The sequence below is a fragment of the Strix uralensis genome, chromosome 7, assembly GCF_047716275.1.
Source record: "Strix uralensis isolate ZFMK-TIS-50842 chromosome 7, bStrUra1, whole genome shotgun sequence".
In the NCBI taxonomy this organism is placed as follows: Eukaryota; Metazoa; Chordata; class Aves; order Strigiformes; family Strigidae; genus Strix; species Strix uralensis.
In genome coordinates this window covers 4,174,163-4,194,611 of record NC_133978.1, presented here as the reverse complement: position 1 = coordinate 4,194,611, position 20,449 = coordinate 4,174,163, and the positions used below count along the sequence as shown (strand labels likewise).

The window sequence follows — 20,449 nt, the reverse complement described above, 5'->3', positions numbered from 1 at the left end:
ATTTTCCCTTTGCTCCCTGTGACTGTTACCACTTTGCAGAGCAAGGACTCTGAGCAGTCTCCCTGCACGCACACGTAGACCCTCGGCTTCTGGGTACCGTGACTGACCTTTTGCTGGATGCTGTGTTTAGTAGTGCTTCCCCTGGAACAGAGTAAATGGTATGTAGTAAGGAAGGTAACCACCTTGGGTGGTTGCTTAATTCCGTGGAGAGAGACAGGAGCTGATGGAATATGCCACTTCACAGAGCCTCCCCACCTGGCTGTGCTTTAGTGCCTGTACCCGCAAAGTGCTGGAGGTCCCCAAGCTGTCAGTGGGATTCTGTAGCTGAAGGAGCTGTTCTCTTCTGGTGTGACTTGCTCAGTTATGCAACTCACAAAACTTCTAACTCTGCTGTTTTCCCGATGCAAAGGTTAAGGTGGCACACACATACTGGTCAGTCCTTATTAGATACTCTCAGCGGACAGAGGATCTTTTCAAAAGTAAATATTCGGCGTGTTTGTGCAGAACAGGTTTTGTCTATAGTGAAGCATGTGGATTGGATGTGATTTTTTGTTTGTTTGTTTTTGTTTAGAAGAGTGTGTACTTCTGTATGGGTGATTTTTGCAGTAGATTTGAGTTGCAGAATGCTAGCAAGCTTTGCGTGCAGAGCCATAGAGAAATGTTTGTGAGATATTTCAGAATTTTAATTTTGGTATAGTTCTGCTGCTTCTTCAGAAATGTTAAATTGCTTATTTATATATTAAAACAATTCTACTTCCCATCTGTGCTGAAAAACCCCAGGAACCCTAGAACAAAACCATGTCCAGTGTCCATATGTTAGTATGATCTGCAGGTGATGGTATCTCTGGTGGTTGTTGTAGATCAGAGGGAAGGTATGGAGTTTTCATCTTTGTGATGAATGTTGAAACATGAGTCTTTGGTTTCTAGGCCTGCCGCAGCCATAGTTACAGAGTAGATGCTCTAGTCTGTTAAGAAATTCAGAGGATGAGGGAACTTAAGACAGCGTCAGGTCACACTGAACTCTTCAAGTAATATGTATCAATCCAATAGTGTATGGGTTCTACTTCCAGGAATATTTGCCCGGTCTTTCTACCTTGTCAATGGTCTTCTTGTCTTATCAGCAAAGCCAACATGCAGATTTTGAGGATTATGTGTTATAAAACCTTTTTAAATGTTGTTATTACTAGCAATTCACATTCATATACTTTGTGCACTTTGCTAAGTGATTTCCAGCACATGCAGAAGGGTGCAGCGTTGGCGGGGGAAGAACCTATTGTGTCTTGAAGATGTTGTGGTAGTCCACAGTATTTTTCTGGAAAGTATACAAAAATCCAACTTCCAGCAAGCAACATGACTTGAGAGCTGTTTTATGCAAATTTTTAAAACCACTCTTTGTTCATTGGCATAGCCAACTAATGAAACAACTTTTCTAAGTCTGGTGGTTGTTTTAAAGTAAATGTCTTAGTCTCTAAAGATTTTCTTTAGTTTCTGAGACAGCACAACAGAGCCCATTCAGAGATAATGCTTTCTAAAGGGTGAAAACACAATTGCTGTTACAACTGCAAACTCTCTTTGGGACACAAAGCTGGCTTGTTTTACTGTGTTTCCCTCAAGTGGTAAGCTGAAGATGGAACCTGTTTTGGATACAGTTGAAATTTCTGCTTCCATTCTAAGCTAAATAAATTACTATCTGAAAAGCTATAAATAAATCCTAGCAGAAAATTTATTTTCCAGAAGTGGGTTTTTCTTCTTCTCTTGCAACTGATGATCTTGAAATTTAGAGTGCGTTTCACAGGGATGCAGTTATTTTTCTTCATTCTTGCCCATATCCATCTCTTGAGTACTCTCAGATACTCAGTTGCATTTCTTATGCAGCTACTCAGCAATATTGCTGACTGGAGAGTCATTAAGTGAAGATATTTTGGGGGTTTCTTCGTGCAGGCATGATGAAGGTGGCTGCCTAGCAGAGGTGAAATTCTGTATTGTAATTATGGGTGATACAAATAGTAGCATCTGATTAGCATGGAGTGCTATAGGGGTGCTACTTCTAGTAATACAGAAGTGCTCTTTCTGTGCCACTAGTATAGAAATACATTCACAGGACATAGTTTCTATTTTAGCTAGTGAGAAATGCATTAAACTCGGTACTAACTCCTTTAACTTCTTGGCACTGTTGAAAGAACAACTTATCAGTTATTTAAAAAGGGAGTGTCTATGTTATCTTCCATAGTTGAACGAATGCTTTTTTTGGGTGGAACTTCTAATGTCAAATCCCAGTACTGTGTTGGCCTTGAGCAGAATTAGACCCAAGAAACCATCTAATGTCTGGGAAAAGAGGAATGCAAGCAAACCTCTGCTAAGGGTTTTTTGTAGGATTTCAACTCTGATGTGCAGTACTGAAATCAGTACAACTTTGCAAATAGGCTGTCCCTGATGATGTATTTACTATTTCTGAAAAAAAAAAAAAAAAAAAAAGCAGCTGTATCTCTTAAAACTAAGCCCTGAAGGAAATGCTTCTCTTCTAGGTATACTGCAGCATCCGGATGGGACTGTGCTGAAGCAATTGCAGCCACCACCTCGAGGTCCCAGGGAGCAGGAGTTCTACAACAAGGTGAGGGCGCTGCAAGGATGGGTGTGCTTCTTGTAGAAGTACATCCTTAGTGTTGTGGTTGGGAAAGTGCAACCTAAATATCTAAACGATAGGTCACTGAGAGCCCTGTCACGGTATCTGTGTGCTGTATAGAACTTTCTTCCCTCTAAATGTCTGTCCCCATGCCAGACCTACTTCACTCACAGGATTTAAGCTGGTTTATTTCCTTATGGGACAACGGGGTTTTCACAGCATCTAAGATTTTATTGAAAAGCCTTGTGTTATCTCCATCTATGATTAAAGGGTGGTATATTTGATCCCATCTTTCTCATGTCACGGAGTGTCTCAGAGTTGGTTGCATCTAAATTCAACAGGTCGTACGCTTCCGTCTAGTCTGGTTTATTACTAGAAGTATTGCTCTGTTCACTGTATTAAAACTCAGCTCCTTTAAAAAGTCAAGAAAAAGTGAAACTCTCTGATTGTTTTAACTTTAGTAGTCTGTTGTATTTTTCCTATTGCCTATCTTCAGCTTGCTTTATCAGTAACTTTAATAACACAAACCAGGAGAGCTGTTGCTTGTTGTGTTATGGGGGTAAACTCTCTTTAGACCATCTTTCCCTTACCTACCTACCTGCCAGTGATAGTCCATCACCTGTTTTTGCTGTATCAGCTTGATACGTCGTCCCTTTTCATGGCTTATTAGGTGTAAAGAACTGTAGAAATCTTCTTGCAGGATGAGAGAGGAGTCTTGAGACCCTCTTTTTTGTTGTGTTGTTTGGTGGGGTTCCATTCTCCTGCTCCCCCCCACCCCCACCCCCAGAGGGTATTAATTTAAGTTACCAGAAGACCTTACACATTTTGTGGAAATATCTCACGTTAAAACAGACTGAACAACATGCTCTAAGCAAATGTTTGCATGCTAGCATTACTTGATAATTGTTGTGATGGGACTGCTAGACAACGCAGCAGCTTTTGGGTTAGTAGGAGCTTGACAGCAGCCAGTTAAATCTAAATGTAAATATTTTTCTGAGGTTTCTCAGTGACTGTCATTTAGATGAGGTTAAGAACGGTGCAATGCAGCCTGAGCAGTAACTCTTCAGTAGAAGGAGAAAGCTTGAACAGATTCCTTTGAGTGCCAGGCTGCTTACTTTTCTGTGAAATCCTGAGGTACAGACAGTAACGTGCTATCTCTGTCTAAAGCTAGCAGGTAAGAGGGGTAAGCTTGAGCACTGCTTAGACGTTAACCGTTCACAGCACAGGTTTTATCATTTTGCCTGCTGCTAGGACTCACGTGACAAGGCGTGAGCAAGACTCTGGGCAAAATCTTTGAGAAGGAGGTCTGTGTTAGTGCCCGTGTTACTATGCCATGTCACAGTGGAAGAAGTCAGGTCTCAGTGCTGGTAACTCGCAAATTTAGCTTCCATTATGTCTTCCAGGGCCTTGCTGGGTCACTTCTGATTTTTTTGGTTATAAGCCATTTGGGAAAGGGGTTGAGCAATTCATGAAAAACAATGGAGAAAGGGAAAGGTGTATACGTGCTTTTGGTTGTGCATGGACTAGAATGCCTTTTTGTGGGAGAAGGGAAGGAGAGCAAGTGCACGTACGTTATATAGGTGAAAGTACAGGAGAAAGGTCTTAGGGATTTGTTGCTTCTCAATGATTAACTACTGTCATGTTTGCTCTCAGGCAAGAACCATGTGATGCAGGATATAGACACCTAAGCACTACCTATGGTTGGTACAGGATGAGGATTACTGCGGATTGTGAGGTTCAGTGTAAGGTACAGTTTCACATACAGCTTGAGCTGATAAAATAGCTCGTTGCTGCCAAGAGGTAAAGGCCTTTCTTCCTATTCTTGCCATTTACCTTGTGCTGTGCTGGTGCTTTTTGAACATCAGTGATCTGACTTGACTTATTGAAAAGACTGCAGAACTTCCTTGTGTTGGTAGTCTTCTGTCAGTTTTAGTGATTAAACTGGTAAGGAGGGGACACAACAGCAGGACTGCCCTGTTTTGGTGACTGAGCTGAATGCACTTGTGGTCTATAATCAGAGACAGTATCACCTTGGAGTAAGCTAATGAGTATCCAGAGAATGGGGGAAGGAGAATTTTACCACTCTTTGAGACAAGGGGTGGTTTACAAGGCAGTCAGGTACAGAAGATGGTGAGAAACAGAGCAGAAATGAAACAAGTGAAACAAGACTGATGAACCCCAGGCTGTTGCTTTGTCAGGACTAGACACTGACAAGATCAAACCAGAAGGTTACCCGTTAGTATATGTGGATTAATCGTGACTTTTTTTTGTTTCTGCACCTATTTATTCATATGTGCTTAGAACTGCTTTGTCTGTAGCGATAGATCAGCTCTTGCTTCCTTTGCATGCTACCTTACTCTGGCCTGAATTAAGGTTAGTACCCCAGTACCTGGGTCAGAAATAAGTGGGGTTTTTTACTTACAGGTAAAGCAAACCTCCTCAGCTGAAGTAATTGAGAACCTCTGTAGTTTACAGTAGCAAGAAGATGAACATGTCTCAGTTTCAGCTTTACAGGTCAGCTGGAGAGCAGCTATCGTAGATCTGAGGCAGAAGTGTCTTCCAGTAACCAGCAGTGACCAGGAAGCGGTATTTCAGCATGTGGTCTGAGTGCTTGTGAGCTGAAGGTTGCAGGGAATGTGTCATGAGAGAAGATAATGGGGCATTAAGAGACAAGTTTGCCTATAACTCTGATATATTTAACATGATACCAGGTAGATATCTTCTATCTGGACAAGACAGTCTTCTCTTCTGAACCTGCTGAATTTGCCTTCAGCTGGATGTGTGAACATGACAGAGGTGCCATAGTCTCTGTCAGCAAAAGTTTTTTTCCCCTGGTTATTGATGCGTTATTTTCTACTGAGCTGAAGCCAAGTGCTGACTGGTAAAGCTCAAACAAAATGGGCTTCCATTTTGGAATGGAGACTTGAACAGAATACTAATAGTGATCTGAAACCTGCTTAGAAGTGTGTGGCAACTGGAAGTTTTGACGAATTTCACAGGTCTCTGTCAAAGTGGAAAACTGGAAAATCTCTCAAGTAATTCCTACTCAGAGTGCCATTAGGTTACCTTTCTGTTTTCCTGGTAGTATATTTTCAGTTCAGCAGTTTAAAAAAAAAATGACCCACCCTCTCAGTACAGGTCTTCTTTCTGAAGAGATTATTTCACCAAGTAAATCAAACTTTTATCTCTATTATAGCAATATGTGTCGTTCTCTACTGATGGGGAAATGGCTTGCCATGATTCTGTGTTATGAGGGAGGGGAAAAATAGCATATGACAAGATTATCGTGAATACCTTCTATGATAAAATGTAGTAGAACAATGACCTGTTTGTATTCATTGTTAATAACTTACTATGTATTGCTTAACTTATCATTGGAGTGTGACTTTCCAGTGGTAATGTCCACTTTCTATTGAGTTCTGTAAATACGAGTAATTATCAAATCAAAATAATGTTTTAATTTTGTTCCTGCAAACTCCCTTCCTGTACCTGAGGGCATGAACTACTTACAAATAGACTATGTAACTCTGGAATGTTTTACCAGGTCTTCTGGTACCCTTATCTGGGTAAGAAATTTGGAGTTTTTTTAACCTTGAATAACTACAAAATACTTTGTTTTCAGTAGGTATGAGCAACAAGAGAATGAAAAAATGGAAGTAGAAGAGTTGTGTTTTTTTAAGGACTATCTACACTGATGATCAGTTGTTTCCATCTAATGGAAATACTTGGTGAGAACACGTAGGCGGAGGCACTCTGAAGGACTGCTTTTAAAGGAGTTTCAGGAGGGAGCAGTATACAGAGATGTGGAAATCGGAAAATAGTGCTGTTTGAAAATATAGTGTAATATAGTATGTAGTAGTGACCCGTTTCCATTAAAGAAAATAAATTGGTAAAAGGCAGTATGTGTTTACGGTAGGCTGCCTACACATGCATGCTAAGAAATCCACAAAAGCGGGCTACTACTCAGTGTGTTCTAGTATTTGGCTTCAGCCTGCTTTATGCCAGGGCACATTTATACAGGCTGAAACAGTCTGATTTAACTCAGTAGTGTTGGGAGAGGGAAGAAGCCTATCGGCCCTCCTGCGGTGATCTCTTCTGGCAGATGAGTTGGGAACTGTGAGGAAAGCATCCTTTGAAAAGGTTAGTGCAGTCACTGTATGAGGTAAAACCTCCCTGGGTAGCTGGGTACAGAGCTCTTGTCTCAAACATGCCAGGCTGTACCCAAGAGCACAGTGTGCTAGCATAACTTTCTCTTCCTATTTAAGAGCTATCCTCTTCAGCACAAGGGTTTTTCTTAATTTGTCATGTCAAGAATGTAGCCTTGCAGAAACTACTGTCTTGTAGATGCCCTGAAGAGGGGGAGGAAGCTGGAATGTCAGGCTTTAAATAGGGCAGCTGCTTTTGAGGGCACAAAGGGATAGAGCTTGAGCTGCAAGTATTTAAAACTGAGGAAGAGAGAATTACAGTTGTTGAGGTTACCTTCTGACTACAGTCTCCTACAAGCTGTGTGTTTAGCACTAAGAGATCACAGAATCATTCAGGTTGGAAAAGACCCTTGGGATCATTGAGGCCAACCCTCAGCCCTACTCTACAAAGTTCTCCCCTACACCATAACCCCCAACAGCTCATCCAAACGACCCTTAAACACACCCAGGGATGGTGACTCCACCCCCTCCCTGGGCAGCCTATTCCACTGTCTGACCACTCTTTCTGTGAAAAATGTTTTCCTAATGTCCAGATGGAGGGTTTCTTACATTCAGCAGAACAAGAGGAGGCCACTGAGCTGGTTTGAAATGGCAGCTCTTTGACTTCTGTCGTTCGCTTGGTGGGGCTGTAAACCTCCGTTACTGTGTGTACCTGTCCTGAGCGTGGCATACTTAAGTTTTAAAGGTTGCCAATGCAGTAGCTAATAAACTGGGATTTTACGCTTAACAGTTCAATAAATGTTCCTGTAAACTTTGAATTGCCTTTCTGCTCTCCTGTGGTGACTGTGTGATGCTTGAGGTATGAGCAGTATACCTTCCCCCCTTATCCTGCCTGCTGAAAACTGTCCCGAGAAAGCTCTTGCAGCATGGACAACTTCCAGTGCTTACCCTTTTTTTCCTGTTTGCTAGTGGCTGCATGTCAGACTTGTCATAGCTAGTTCTTGTGATGTTGCCAAGCCATGGCTCCAAATAACATACCTGCAATACTATAAAATTTCCAAGGCTGTTGTAAAGCAAGTCTTACCCAAATTCACAGGTACCCTTGTCCCGGAGTGCAAGGGTAATTTTGGGGTCTTGGAATGAAAAGGTGGATGGGGTTCTCCCAGCCCCAGCTCAGCTCTGGCAGCCACCTACCTCCATTGCAATGCCTGGGGATCAGGGGAGCTGATTCACCCCACGTAGCGTTGGGAAAAGATAAGCAGGCTAGTCATCTGGCCCTTCTGGATAACAGATCTTCCACCCATTGCCAATTAATGACGGCTCAGTTAACTGCTGTAGCAGTAGTCTGAAAGTTCAGGGTTCAAGCCCTGCTGACATATAATATGAATGCAAGGAAGCTGTTACCACTGTAGATAATAGAAATTGTTTTTCACTCTTGTTACATGTCCTGAAAACAAAGCCAGGATGTAAGAGACACAAATAACTCCAGCATGTAAAAGAGATTTACGTTAGGTGAGAGTCAGGCACTTGAAAGCTAGGAAGTAATGGTTTCATGGTTGCCTGTGCAATTGTTGTTGTGAACTTTTGTTGGATGCACTATAATGCAGCTTTCAACAGGGCAATGACCTGTCTTTCTGTTTTGTTTCCCCTAAAGAGCTTACTAACTCATTTTACAGCCTGACATAAGGCAGAATTAATATAGTTTGTGCAGCTTTTGCTGTCTCTCTTAAGAGTTTGTGACCAGAGGAGAATATGTTAGTGAAGACCCAATTACGTTAATATTCCTGAAGCCATAGTTCCTTGTCCTTCTGTGGTTACAGAGAAGAAACGTGCAGGAAGTATGCCTGTTTGGACTGTTATCAATAATCTTCTTATGGTTTTATTTATGTCATTCTCAATAACCCGCCACTATTCCTATGCCGTGGCTTTTCATTACTGCTCAATGCTTTCTTCCTTTTTGCATTGTCTAATTTTAATTAGTATTCAAGCAGCTTCAGGCAGTGCAGAAGACTTCTGGTGACTTCCCTCCCCCTCCATGGCATAAAATCAAGCCAGCAGCCTGGAAGATGTGTTTTGGCCTGGAAGCTTTTGCATCGAGTTGCAAGAACTGACTCATAAGGCTCAGCCCCCTTTCAGCCTATATAGCACAAATCACGATAAGGCAGGCTGTGTTCTGTAAACTGTTCTCTGCTAGTGACGGAAAAGGAAAGGGATTGGGGAGGCAAAGTATGTCTTGCTTCAGGATGAATTACCCTATTTTGTAAACTCAGTTAACTGGTTTTATAGTCTTGATTTAGATGATTATCCTTGACTGAAAAAGGAGTGGATGATGGCCATCGTGCTGCTATTGTGTACTAAAATATCCTTATCCTGTGATCAAGTCTCCAGATAAGGTTCTGATTTTCAGTCTTGTATGGACAAAGCTTGAAGAAATAGGTTGCACAATTCACTTAACATCTTATTTTGGGGATGCAGTGCATTGCCCAAACTTTCATTACTACTGCATTCGGAGCTGTAGCTCGATATCCTGAAAAGTGACCTTTGGCCATGTCTCATTCTGGTACATCAGATCTGCTGCACCTCCAGAAGAGGTAGCAGTACCGAAGTACACAAATGACCTGTTTGCAAACATAGCGAGTCCATTCTGATACAGTCTGTTTCTGCCCTTGGCATCATTCCTCCTGCTGAGAAACTGTCTGGGAGGGATTCTGTCTTGCTGAGGAAATAAGCACATTTTAAGTTCCCAAGCTAGTCTGTGAAATTGCCTCACACTCTGTGCTTTAAACCACGAGCCTGGACAGAATTATTGTAATAAGGAAGGACACGCAGTACTCCTCAGCTCATGAGAAGAAAATGGTTTTTGACCAAATGGTGACATACTGGCAGCTTGTATTCAGATCTTTTTCACATTATGAGTTGTCTAAGAGAGATGAATGATGAAGTGTAGGTCTAAGAATGTGCAGAGTTCCTACTACTGTCCTACAAACACATTTTTTGTACTTCAGATCAGTATTAAATGACTGAAAACCTACGGTACCAGGACAGTAAGACTTAAACAGTATGGCAGATTTTTGTGATTCTTGTACTCTAGCAAAAACAAGTTTGCCAAGGATGCACTGTGCAGTAGAAGGTTGACCTAGAAGGGTCTGGTGAGCAGCTGTTCCCCGTGCTCCTTGTATATTGTGTGCCACAGAATAAACTACAACCTGCTTTAATAAATCTAAGAAAACCTCATGAAAGGAGACAGTCAAAGGCCATTATTGGAATGTGGTGTTATCGGGGAACTACTGGGTAGAGTTGGTAATAGATTGAGTAGTCTATAGTCCATGCTAGGTAAGTAAGCAGGAAAAAAATTCCAGTTCTCCTACCAACCTGATTTTGAGGAAGATTCCTTCCTGAGAGTAGATCTGGCTGAAAATAAAGCAAAAACGCATAGTTTTAATGTGCGTATCTGCAGTGTATTAAATTGGATTAAGTTACAGTACAGTGCTCCTGCTGTGCTAGAGGGTCATGCGAATTACTTTTTCAGACTGGATCAAATATTGTTTAAACTTCAGTTATGAATGTTTCAGAATATGAATAAACTTACTAAAGGTATGTTGGTGTTATACAGAAAATACAGTACTTCGTGCATTATAAGTTTATTTAAAAGTAAGATTTGGTTGGTGGACTGCCAGTGTGGGTTTGAGGAAAGTGTAGGTTGCCTCCTTGAGAGAAAAGGAAAATTAATTCAGTCTCTGAAAACAAGAATTCCAGTTTCTAGATATTTTTTTTTTTAAAAAAGGCTTGTAATATGAGAATATTGCATAAAGCCAGGACTAAATATGTGTGGAAAGAGATGTGAGTCATGAGTGCATATGGTGGAAAATAATATAATGTTTTGGTGGGTTCTTGGTCATCCAGGTACCAGATTAACTGTAAGTAAATGAAAGACTCCATTAAATATTATGTTGAATGTCCCACTGTGTATATAACATGCTTGTTAAAATTCCTGTAATATCCAATACTTAGGGAGCAATTTGGTAGCAATTATTTTTCAGTCTTTGAGTATTTATTTTTTCTGTGTGTGTGTATAATATATACATTTATATAGCTATAAAAATCTCCTTGACAAAGCAAAACAAATGACTTGGCTCACCATGCCTGAGTATAACAGAATCCACTTACCCAGATTTTTTTCTCTGCCTTGCTGGAGCAAACTCTGATCAAAGGCTTCCTAAGGTTTCTTAGTGGTGTTATTACTGTTCTTCTTTTTTGGTTTCTCCCCTGTCCCCGTGTCCTAGCACCAGTTAGCACTGCTTCTTTCCTTTCTGGTCAGTGGTGAGCAAGCAAGTTGTTAGCAGGTTTGGGAAGCAACAGCCACTGTTGCTTCTCCAGCAGACTGTTGAGTGAAAGGCTTATAGATGAATCTGTAACTTCCAGTTTTGCACAGGCAAACGTACAGGTGGGACTCCAAAGAATTATTCAAAGCAAAGCAAAAATACCTCTAGTTATTACAAATCAGCTATTTGGATGTTAGTATGTCTTCTCTAACAACTGAAAACGCATCTACTTGGGTGGAAAACTTCAGAATAGCTTTTGGGCTGTTATTTTTAGTCCTTGTGGAAGGAGCCGTTGCATACTTTCCCAGAATTATAAAACATCAACTAAAATCGTGTTAGTAGGTGCCATTCTTCTCAGTCCATTTAAAAAAATCAATAAATATTGTAAAATAAAAAGATTATTACTAGCTGCTTCTGTCTTGGCAAGTGTTCTCATCACAAAGTAGAGCCTGTTGATGGCAGAGGAGCTTTTCCTGTAGAAACTGAGACTATAAATCTGATGTAACATTTGCAGGGTGGCCCTTGAAATGATCGTTTTGGACACCTGGTTGCAAGTGGGAGTTTAGTATTCTGGAATAAGGGGTAGGATATACTAGGAGATGGTAAAATACCTAGTTGCTGGTAAAATACAGATAATTTAGATGAATGACAGTGTCAAAAATAAGGGGAGCACAAAGAGGTGTTTTTTTAAAGGATGGTAAAGACATTTTTTTTTTTCTTCCAGGGGGTACTGGTGGTAGGCAGTTCAAGTGGAGTGCCTTGGTCTGGCACTGGGGCAGCGAGCCAACTCAAGGTGCTCAGCAGGCTGTAGGACCAGCTGGATGAAAATGTGTGTGGGACTGTGGTAGCCCTGGCTCCGATTGACTTTAACTACCGTGAAACTGCACCTTTAGGGTAATGCTGCAGTAAGTTCTTTGTGAGGGCTGCCTCTTGCAGTATTAGGAAAAAAATGACCCAACAGACGTCTGTCAGGACTTGGTTCCCCTTTCTGTCTCTTTGAAATGTAAAATTAAATTTTGCCTATTTAAATATAACTGCTTCAGGGCTCTTCCCACCCCTTGTTCTCTCTCAGTCCCTAGCTTGAATCTGCAGCTGTGATCAGATAGCTTTCCAGAAACAAAGGGTAATGCTTATTAATGTTCTCAGAAAGTGGGACAGCCATACTGGCTTATTTTCCCTTTTGTCCTATTCTACCATTTCACTTTTCTTTCAGTCATTTCAGTGATAATTTAAGCTTGAACTCTTGAATAGTTGCTTACAAACTTTCTGCCCCAGGAAGATTTTTTTAAATGAAAACACTCTGGCTGCTGTCTTTATTCAACTTGCTTTTGCACCAGCGAGGACCTGGATGTGTCAGGGTGGTAGTTTCTGACCAGGTTCGTGCATTCCCTTAAAATGCTAAGCAGTATTAACGTTGCACCACTTCACCTATTGCAATAACAGGGCTGTCTTTTGGCACAATAGTTGTAAAGATAGATGAGAAAACTGGTTGTACTGTACTTCTTCAAGGTAGGTATGAATTGACAAAGTGACTTGACTTTTTGCCTTGAAATTTGCTGGTAGCCTGAGTTTTTGCAGAGTTACTATGGGCAGTGTCACTATGGCTCTATTGGGTGAATGGTAAGTGTTGTCAAACTAAGACGGAAGAGTAAGTAAGAATGGGAGAAGTATTTAGTGTGTTAAACTTGAAACTTCCTTATCAGATGACCAATGGTAGTATGACTTAACCAGTTTTTTTAGGCTATGTTCTCTTTATTTTGGTCTCTAGTGGAGAGTACCTAATGTGAACTCTACTCCAGTCTGTTGTACGTGCACGTTGACATAACTGAACCAAAGGAATGTAACCTACTTAGGAGGCTGTTTAACAGGTGTTTGTGCTGGTAATGTAAATACAATCACCTGTACTTTTCTGGGTATCTTCTTTAGGAGTTTGGGGTTTTGGGTTTTTTTTTAGGGAAAAAGATGAATCAGATTGTGGTGCCTGAGGGATCAGACTTTGTTGCACGTTTCCAAAGAAGAATTGTTTTTGATGTCAAAGGGTGCTCAAGGTCATTGAAGGCTGCAGCTCCTATGCAGTTGAAGCTGAACATCTGACTGTGCTAGCGAGTTGTGAACCTAGGAGAGGCTGAAGGGCAAGAGGAAGCTCAGTTCTGTGGCAAGAGATTTGTGATGAAACATGATCTCTAATTTTGCAATTTTGACCAGGAAGGCCCTGATGCCCACTAACTACCCTGCTGTGTGCTCAGCTGGGTGGCTTGCAGCAATTGCAGGGGTGTATGGGTAGAGTAAGTAATTTAAACTTGCTTTGTTGTTAATCTTTAGTTGCCCAGGAATGTTGAGGGTTGAAAGACAAGGTGGGAGTTTGCTGTCTTGTGAAGAGAAAAACAACCCTTTTCTGCTTGTGATGGGGTAGGGTCGGGTGCCTGCTTATGTCTTTCAAGATACTTCACTGCCTTGCCTCTGTAGTCAGGGGTTATTGGAAGGAAAGAGTGACTGGATGATCCGTCTCTACCCAACTTACCTTGGACTGTTTCAGAGCAACTTGCTGTGTATGGTGTCTGTGGCTCTTCACTCACGGCTCCACCATGGTATTTGTTCAGCATTGCTGCTGGTGGCTGTGCCTGACTGCTGCCTTTTGGTTTCTTCTGTCTGCTGAAGTTTTGAAGCTCTGCCATGTCCTCAGAAATGGGTCAGGGTTTGCTTTGCCTTTTGTAAAGATGATTCCATGCCTGGGGCTGCAAATCTTGCTAGGTCAGCCTAAATTTGACTGTATAAAACATGTGGAAGTGGATAAAATAAGACCTACTGTTTTTTTGGCATTGTCAGAGAATGCCTCGTTGATAAACATGACCAAATAAGTATCTCTTTGGGAGATTTTTGAAGCTTATTTTCACAGCCTTCATTTTTTGGAAGGTAACATGGCTAACTCCTTGCTATAATTTTTTTTTTTTTTTTTCCCCCCTGGCTCCTAGGAGGAGGATATGATTGTCACAAGTATGTGCCACTCTTACTTGAAAATCCATTTATGTGATCTGACTGTGGGAATATATCCTGATTTGGTTTAAGGTTTTTTTTTTTCCTTTCTGTAGGTATCTTCAGTGAGAATAATGATTACAATCTCATGTATAGTATGGCTCTATATTGGATGGTAAAATAAGCAATTCACTAGAATAGCCTTTTAATATAACAGCATTCACAAATATTTAACTTTTGGAATTATTCTGGTATCAGATATTTTGAATATAAGCAGAGCTGACTCAATTCCAGTCACATTTGTGGAAACAAATACTGCGGAAGCTTGCAAGTCAAAACATCGATGGTACTATTTTGAAAGAAAAGCAAGGGCTATCTGAGTTGTAAAGCCAAGCAGTTATGAATTACTAAAATCACAGCTGCTGTGTCGACCTCAATTTTTTGGCCCTTGTACTTCCCTGGTGTAACTGGGTGATGTAGGAGTCTGGAGGGAAATGCGGTGTGCGCTCAGGTAATTAAAGTCTGTAATATGATGCATACACATTGGGAGACAGAATTAAGGTTGCACTATCATCTTTAAATCTTGCATTTGCTAATTTGAGCGCATGACTTCTTAACTGCTCCCCACTTCTCGAGAACCCCCCAAATCCCACATTGGAAACTGAACTCTCTGCCTGATGTTGGTAGCTGGTTGTGTATCCTGAGACTCTGTAAGCTAGAGTGCTACTGCCTTTAATTTATGATAGCCGGCAACAAGAAAGGGTGATGCTTCAGACTGACATGCCTACTCTGGCATTTAAAGTTTCCTATTCAAACAGCTTTAAATGCAAATTTTAAATATATATTCTTTTAAATCAACTCTTTTATGTACTTCAGAAGATTCTCTGTAGATTACCTTTCTCTCAAAGTGGTATTTTTTCATCGGGACAATTGAAGATGGGTCTGTACTGCCAGAACTAGTTTCCTGTTGAAATTTAAACATTTGTTTTATCCTCCCTCTGTCGTTTATGTGATTAGCTGGTCTTTAGAAAACAAAATCCGAATGTCATGCTGGTTTAAGGAAAAGAACATTCCCACTCTCCCAAGCAGCCCCTGTTTGCATTAAAAAACAGATGAATCTGTTTGGATCAGACTTACCAAAACAAACAGAGTGTACTTTGGATTAAAAACCAAGGGATGGTAAATTTGCCTCGGAATTAAAAAGTCCTGAGTAACTGGAAATTATGACTTCATGGTGTCTATTAGACTATCTGAGCTGCCACAGGGCATATCTGGGGCATATTCTTCCTATGAGTTAATTGTTGCAATTTGTAATGGTCATGTTGTGAGCCCTCCAAATGTCAGCATCCTGTTTACTTGCTTTTAAGCCCAACAGTTATTACATTTTATGTCTCCAGTTTGTGCTATTGGAAGAATGTAGTCTGTGATATGTAGAACGGATACCTCCAGCTGACACTGAACATTGATTTACAGTTCTTGATTTGTTGGATGAAGATGTTATGTACAGTTACCAGGAAAGCAGAAATAACTTGTATTTGTCAGTGTATGCTGGAGAAAGGGACTTGTTACATTAAAAAAAAAAAAGTGCAGCTTGAAATAAAATTGGAATATTGCTGATATAAGTAAAAAATATAGTGGTTTATTTCTGAAGGTTGTTCTAGGATTAGTGGTAACCTGTCTCTTCCATGAGTTTGCCAGCAATACTGGTAGCGATACCTTTTGGGACATGAGGTGCATGGTTTATTTCCTGTCTAATTTTAGGGATGGTTTATGTATACATTTATATTTGGTGTTCTGAATGACATCTAAATGTGCAGCTTGCTACCATGTTGTATGAAATGAGAAGAAATGCCCATGGCATGGGTGTTGTTTACCAGGCCCCTCTCTGATGAGCAGAAGTGGTTCTCTCCTGCATAGGAATGAGCATAATTCCTGAAATGTCTGGGTTTGCTTTGCCCACACCAAATGACTTCCTCTGATCTTTATTAACTGAATGTTTGACATGCAAATACATTACAGGCTGAGATTGAGGTCTGTATTAAGGCCAAATAAGTGCTTTGTATATGTTACGTCAAACTTATGAGGGGAGTTTATTACTGTTTCTGGGAGCAAGATAACTTCTTGAGAGACAGAAGTAATGTACTTAGTTCTGTTATGCTGAAGTAATGACACTGAACAATGCATTACTGTGAGTTTTGTCTCCATTTAAAATGTCTTCTATCCAGTGTATTAAAGGATAGACTACTTGGAAGATACCCTTCCTGGAGCTCTTTTCTCCATTTGGCCGTGTCTTTGGGCTATTACACCCCATTAGAAATTATCTGAATATCTTTATTGTGTCCTACTGTTTGAAATACACAGGAGCATACTTGTAGTTACTTGCTAAGTTTTAATCACCTAATGTTGGTGATTAAGAAGTAAGTCAAAGCAAGAGTACTGTCTCTCTTTAAAAAAAAAAAAAAAAAAAAAAGGTAGTGGTCTCCTGACATGTCACTTTCTCAGAATCTTGTTGCCAGTAAATTAAGCAAATGAGTTGTTATGTTTGCCTGTTTTTTCAGTTGCATTCAGTTTGCATGTTTTTCTTCCTTGTCTGCTGCATCTGTTTCCATCTCTCTCCTCTTTGTTGGGTCCTAAATATATATACTTGCTCCCATGCAAAGGCTGTGTGATGCTGCATGATGGTTGCTGCCTCTCAGATCTGCTTAAATTCACCTGGGGAAAAGGAGTATTTGTGCTGGGTGCAGTGCAATTCCCTGTCTTGGCTATGAGGTGCTATAATAATAAACTACCACAGTAAACAAAAAGTGGGTTTGCACTACTTGTCTGAAAATACCCACAGCACGAAGTACTTCCACCAGTCAGTGCTTGGTGTCCTGACACAGAAACAGCCCTCAGTACGGGGGGGGACACAGTGAACTCTCTTATGAAAGACAGCAGTGGATGGGTCTGTGCCTCAGCATCTGTGTAGCACTAATCCTTCTCTCTCTCTCTCTTTTCTCCCACTCTTAATTTGTTTTTCTTCCTTAAACTAGTAAGATTAAGCTACATTGCAGTCTTCTGGGGAAAGCAGTCTTCTGCTGGCAACATCTGAGGCTCAGCAAAGAAATGTTTTGTAAATAAAAATAAACAGCAGCCACTGATCCCAGAACAAGCAAGGTTTTTTTGTCTTGGAGCACAAGGATAGCAGCATACCAGCTTGTGTTAACATGGAGGAAAAATAGGCCTAGATGTACAGTTAACGTGTAGTCCTCAGAGGTGAAGCCAGCTTGAAAAAACAGGACATGTGAAAACAGATGACTGCCCTGTGATGTGACACTGTGACTTGTAAGATACACACCCAGCAACTTTTGTATGCCTAAGGTAGCAACAGTGGTGGTAGAGGGTGTGGTGGCAGGTGTGTGTCAGTGTTTTGCGTCATGGTGTGCACATATTTGTGTGGCTTGAGCTTTGAGGATTCAGCCCCCTCCCTAGGATCTACGGAGCTAGTTAAAGGAATGGGTCAAATTAAATGCTGTATGGAGCTAGTTAAAGGAATGGGTCAAATTAAATGCTGTAGCATGAAGTCAGTGTGGATTTGGGTGTATCAGCTTCTCAGTCACTGCCCAGGAACAGTGCTGGCATAAAGGTGTCAGAATTGTGGCTAGGACAAGCCCAGGAGAACCCCATATTAGATGTGCCTGAAGGGCTATGAACAACGCCGCACATTTGAAGCACACCGGTGATCTGAGTTTGCCCAGTTTGAGGTTTCTATGATGAAACCTAAATTTAGCACAAACCCACATTGACTAATTTTAACATTCTGCTGCTGCATAAGGCTCTGTCTGGAGTTAAACGGCATCAGTGATCATAGCCGAGGCTTGCCTTGATTCTCTAAAATAGTACTTGGACTTCAGATCTGGGTTTTTTCGTCACTAGATGTATTAATACTACAATGCTGAAGGCACGTATTTTACACTACCTACCCTTCGTAGTTTCCATCGCAAGATATTCTCTCACCGTGGTTAAATGCGGCTCTCGAAGCAACGACCTGAGCCAACTCTGCAGAGCTCTTTAACACCTTAAATAATTTTTTTTGCATCGCTTCTGCCTTTGCAGCGGGCCGTGACTGCGCTCCTGTGCCTTGCGGGCTGAAGCGCAAGCAGAGCGGTTGGCTGGCCCCGGTCGCTGGTGTGCGGCGCCCGTGGGCACTGCTGTGCCGCCACGGCGCCGGTTTGACAGCACCACAGCTGGGATGGCTGCGAGGGGATTAGGATGAGGTGGTTCCAAAATGCACTAATAATCGCTGTAACCTGTACTTGCGTGGCTATAGATCTTTTAGCCTGCAGAGCGCGTTGAACTGTGCTGTAGGCTATCCCCTATGCCTGTAACTAGATCTTCAGGCGCGGTGGGGGGGGAATCTGGTCAAGGGAATGGTTTTGAAACCCTCTCAACAACAACAACAACAACGCTGCAAACTGGTGGCAGCCCTGCGATTCCATCGCAGATAGTATCCAAGGCTTTGTTTTAATGTGGCGAAGAATTACTCCTTCAGGAATATAGGCCAGCTTCTGTTCCCAAACTGTTCTTCCTTTTCCACAGAAGTTGAAAAAAATGTTGAAAGTGTTAAAGCAAATGAAAAGATCTATTTGAATTGTTCGTTGTTTGTTTGATGTAGTTACAGGATGAGTTGTTTTGGAGGAAACAAGGAAATACTATCCAGTCTGAGCTTGTATACTTCACCTGATATAACTTAAAAAGCCTCAGATATACGATACAGTGTAGTAATCCTATACAGTCTTGGATCCAGGATGGGAGAACACCCTTTTCACTAAATAGGCTTCAAGGCTAACAATTATAGTTTAGATTTTTATGCAAGTTAAGCCATAAATTATTCTTGGAGTTGATGCATCTTTTCCACTGGAAAATTTGAAAGAAAGGATACTATTCATTTCGGTTGGACTGTGATAATTATCATCTTCATCTTGTATGTTTTTAAATGTAAAGTAGAAATCTTAAACATATGAAAACAAAGACTGTAAGAAATTATAATTATGGGACAATAGGAAGTATAAAATGAATGTTTTAAACTGATGATCTCTCCACCCCTCCCTAATTTATTTCAGGTTTATGACTCCGACTGTTGCGACAGCATTCTTCTGGAGCTGCGGGAATATCTGCCAAAATACTTCGGTGTCTGGTCACCACCTACTGCACCAAATGGTACTGTTCTAATTTTATCTGTTAATCCAAACCTCCTGGAAAAATCTTCTGGAGACTGATTTTTGGCAGTTGCAAGCTCCCTGGGTTTTTTTTTTTTTTTTGGGTTTTGTTTTGTAACCCACTAATGTTCCCTCTAACAGCTGATTCCAGTTTTCAGTCCTCTGGCTGGATTAGGTTTTTGGGGTCTTCCTCCTGGAGAAGATGGGACATGACCGTTTGTATGGCAAACGTTTCCTGAGTAGCTGGACCTGATGCATATTGCCCCGGAGCTGCTGCTGTGGTCTGGGTCGTGTCCGGTTGCACGTTTGTCTGGTCAGGCCATGAGAGCAAGAGACGGGCCCTGTGTGGGTGTGTAAGGAATTAAAAATGGATGGGTTGGGGCCTAAGGGGAGGCGTTCAAACTGGAATCTGCTGCTGGATTTCCAGAGGTTGAACCCCATCGTCATGCCACATCATACAAAGCAGTTATTTCAGCAGGTGCCTTCCTGGGCAGCTCTGCTTGTCATCCTCTGTTACTGGGTTGAATGGAACAAAGCTCTGATATCTTAACTTTGTGTTTGTATAACGTGTTAGGAGTCAGGAAGAAAAAGGTATTTTGGGAGGACACTTGGAAGATTGTCTGTTCAAGAGAAAATAGATATTATTGATGTTTTTAAAACAGAAACTAGTTTTTCTTCTGGGGACTCTTCTTATTCACACTGGGGAAATGGAGCTTTTGGAACACACGGAAACAAAAAGATGCCATCAAGTCTGTTTAAATATATGGGCACCAAAACTAGATTCTGTGCTGCTTTAATGTAACTCTGCCTTCTTTTGCTTATGCTGTCACTTGATAGTCGTTTTTTCCAAAGAGGGTAGTAAGACAGTGTCCAAAGACCCTGTCTAAACTCTGCAGAAAGAAATGCAAGGAGGATTGTGGTAGTACCCACCACTTTCTTGGCTCAGACTTGCCTTCACGCTTTCGTGTTTGGCACTAACTCAGATAGCTCTACCAGAGCCATCTTTTCCTTCCCTCATAATTTTATGTGTGTCGTGGAGCTCACTTAATGTCCCCTCCAAATTGAAAATCAATTTTTTCTGTTCACAGTAGGATCTTAAGATGTAAAAATATGTGGTCCAGCCGAGGTACAGTAATTCAACACATCCTAGTTTACTTTGGGAATTCACTAGCACTGTGCACCATGGGG

General features: G+C 41.3%; 1 protein-coding gene across 1 annotated transcript in view; it reads left to right on the top strand.

Annotated features, from left to right (window-relative positions):
* Positions 1 to 20,449, top strand: part of IPMK (inositol polyphosphate multikinase) — a 44,201-nt gene that overhangs the window by 2,515 nt on the left and 21,237 nt on the right. The window contains exons 2-3 of the mRNA XM_074874164.1: positions 2,526 to 2,611; positions 19,166 to 19,262. Of these exons, the coding sequence (XP_074730265.1) occupies positions 2,526 to 2,611; positions 19,166 to 19,262 (183 nt within the window). The remainder of the gene's footprint in view (positions 1 to 2,525; positions 2,612 to 19,165; positions 19,263 to 20,449) is intronic.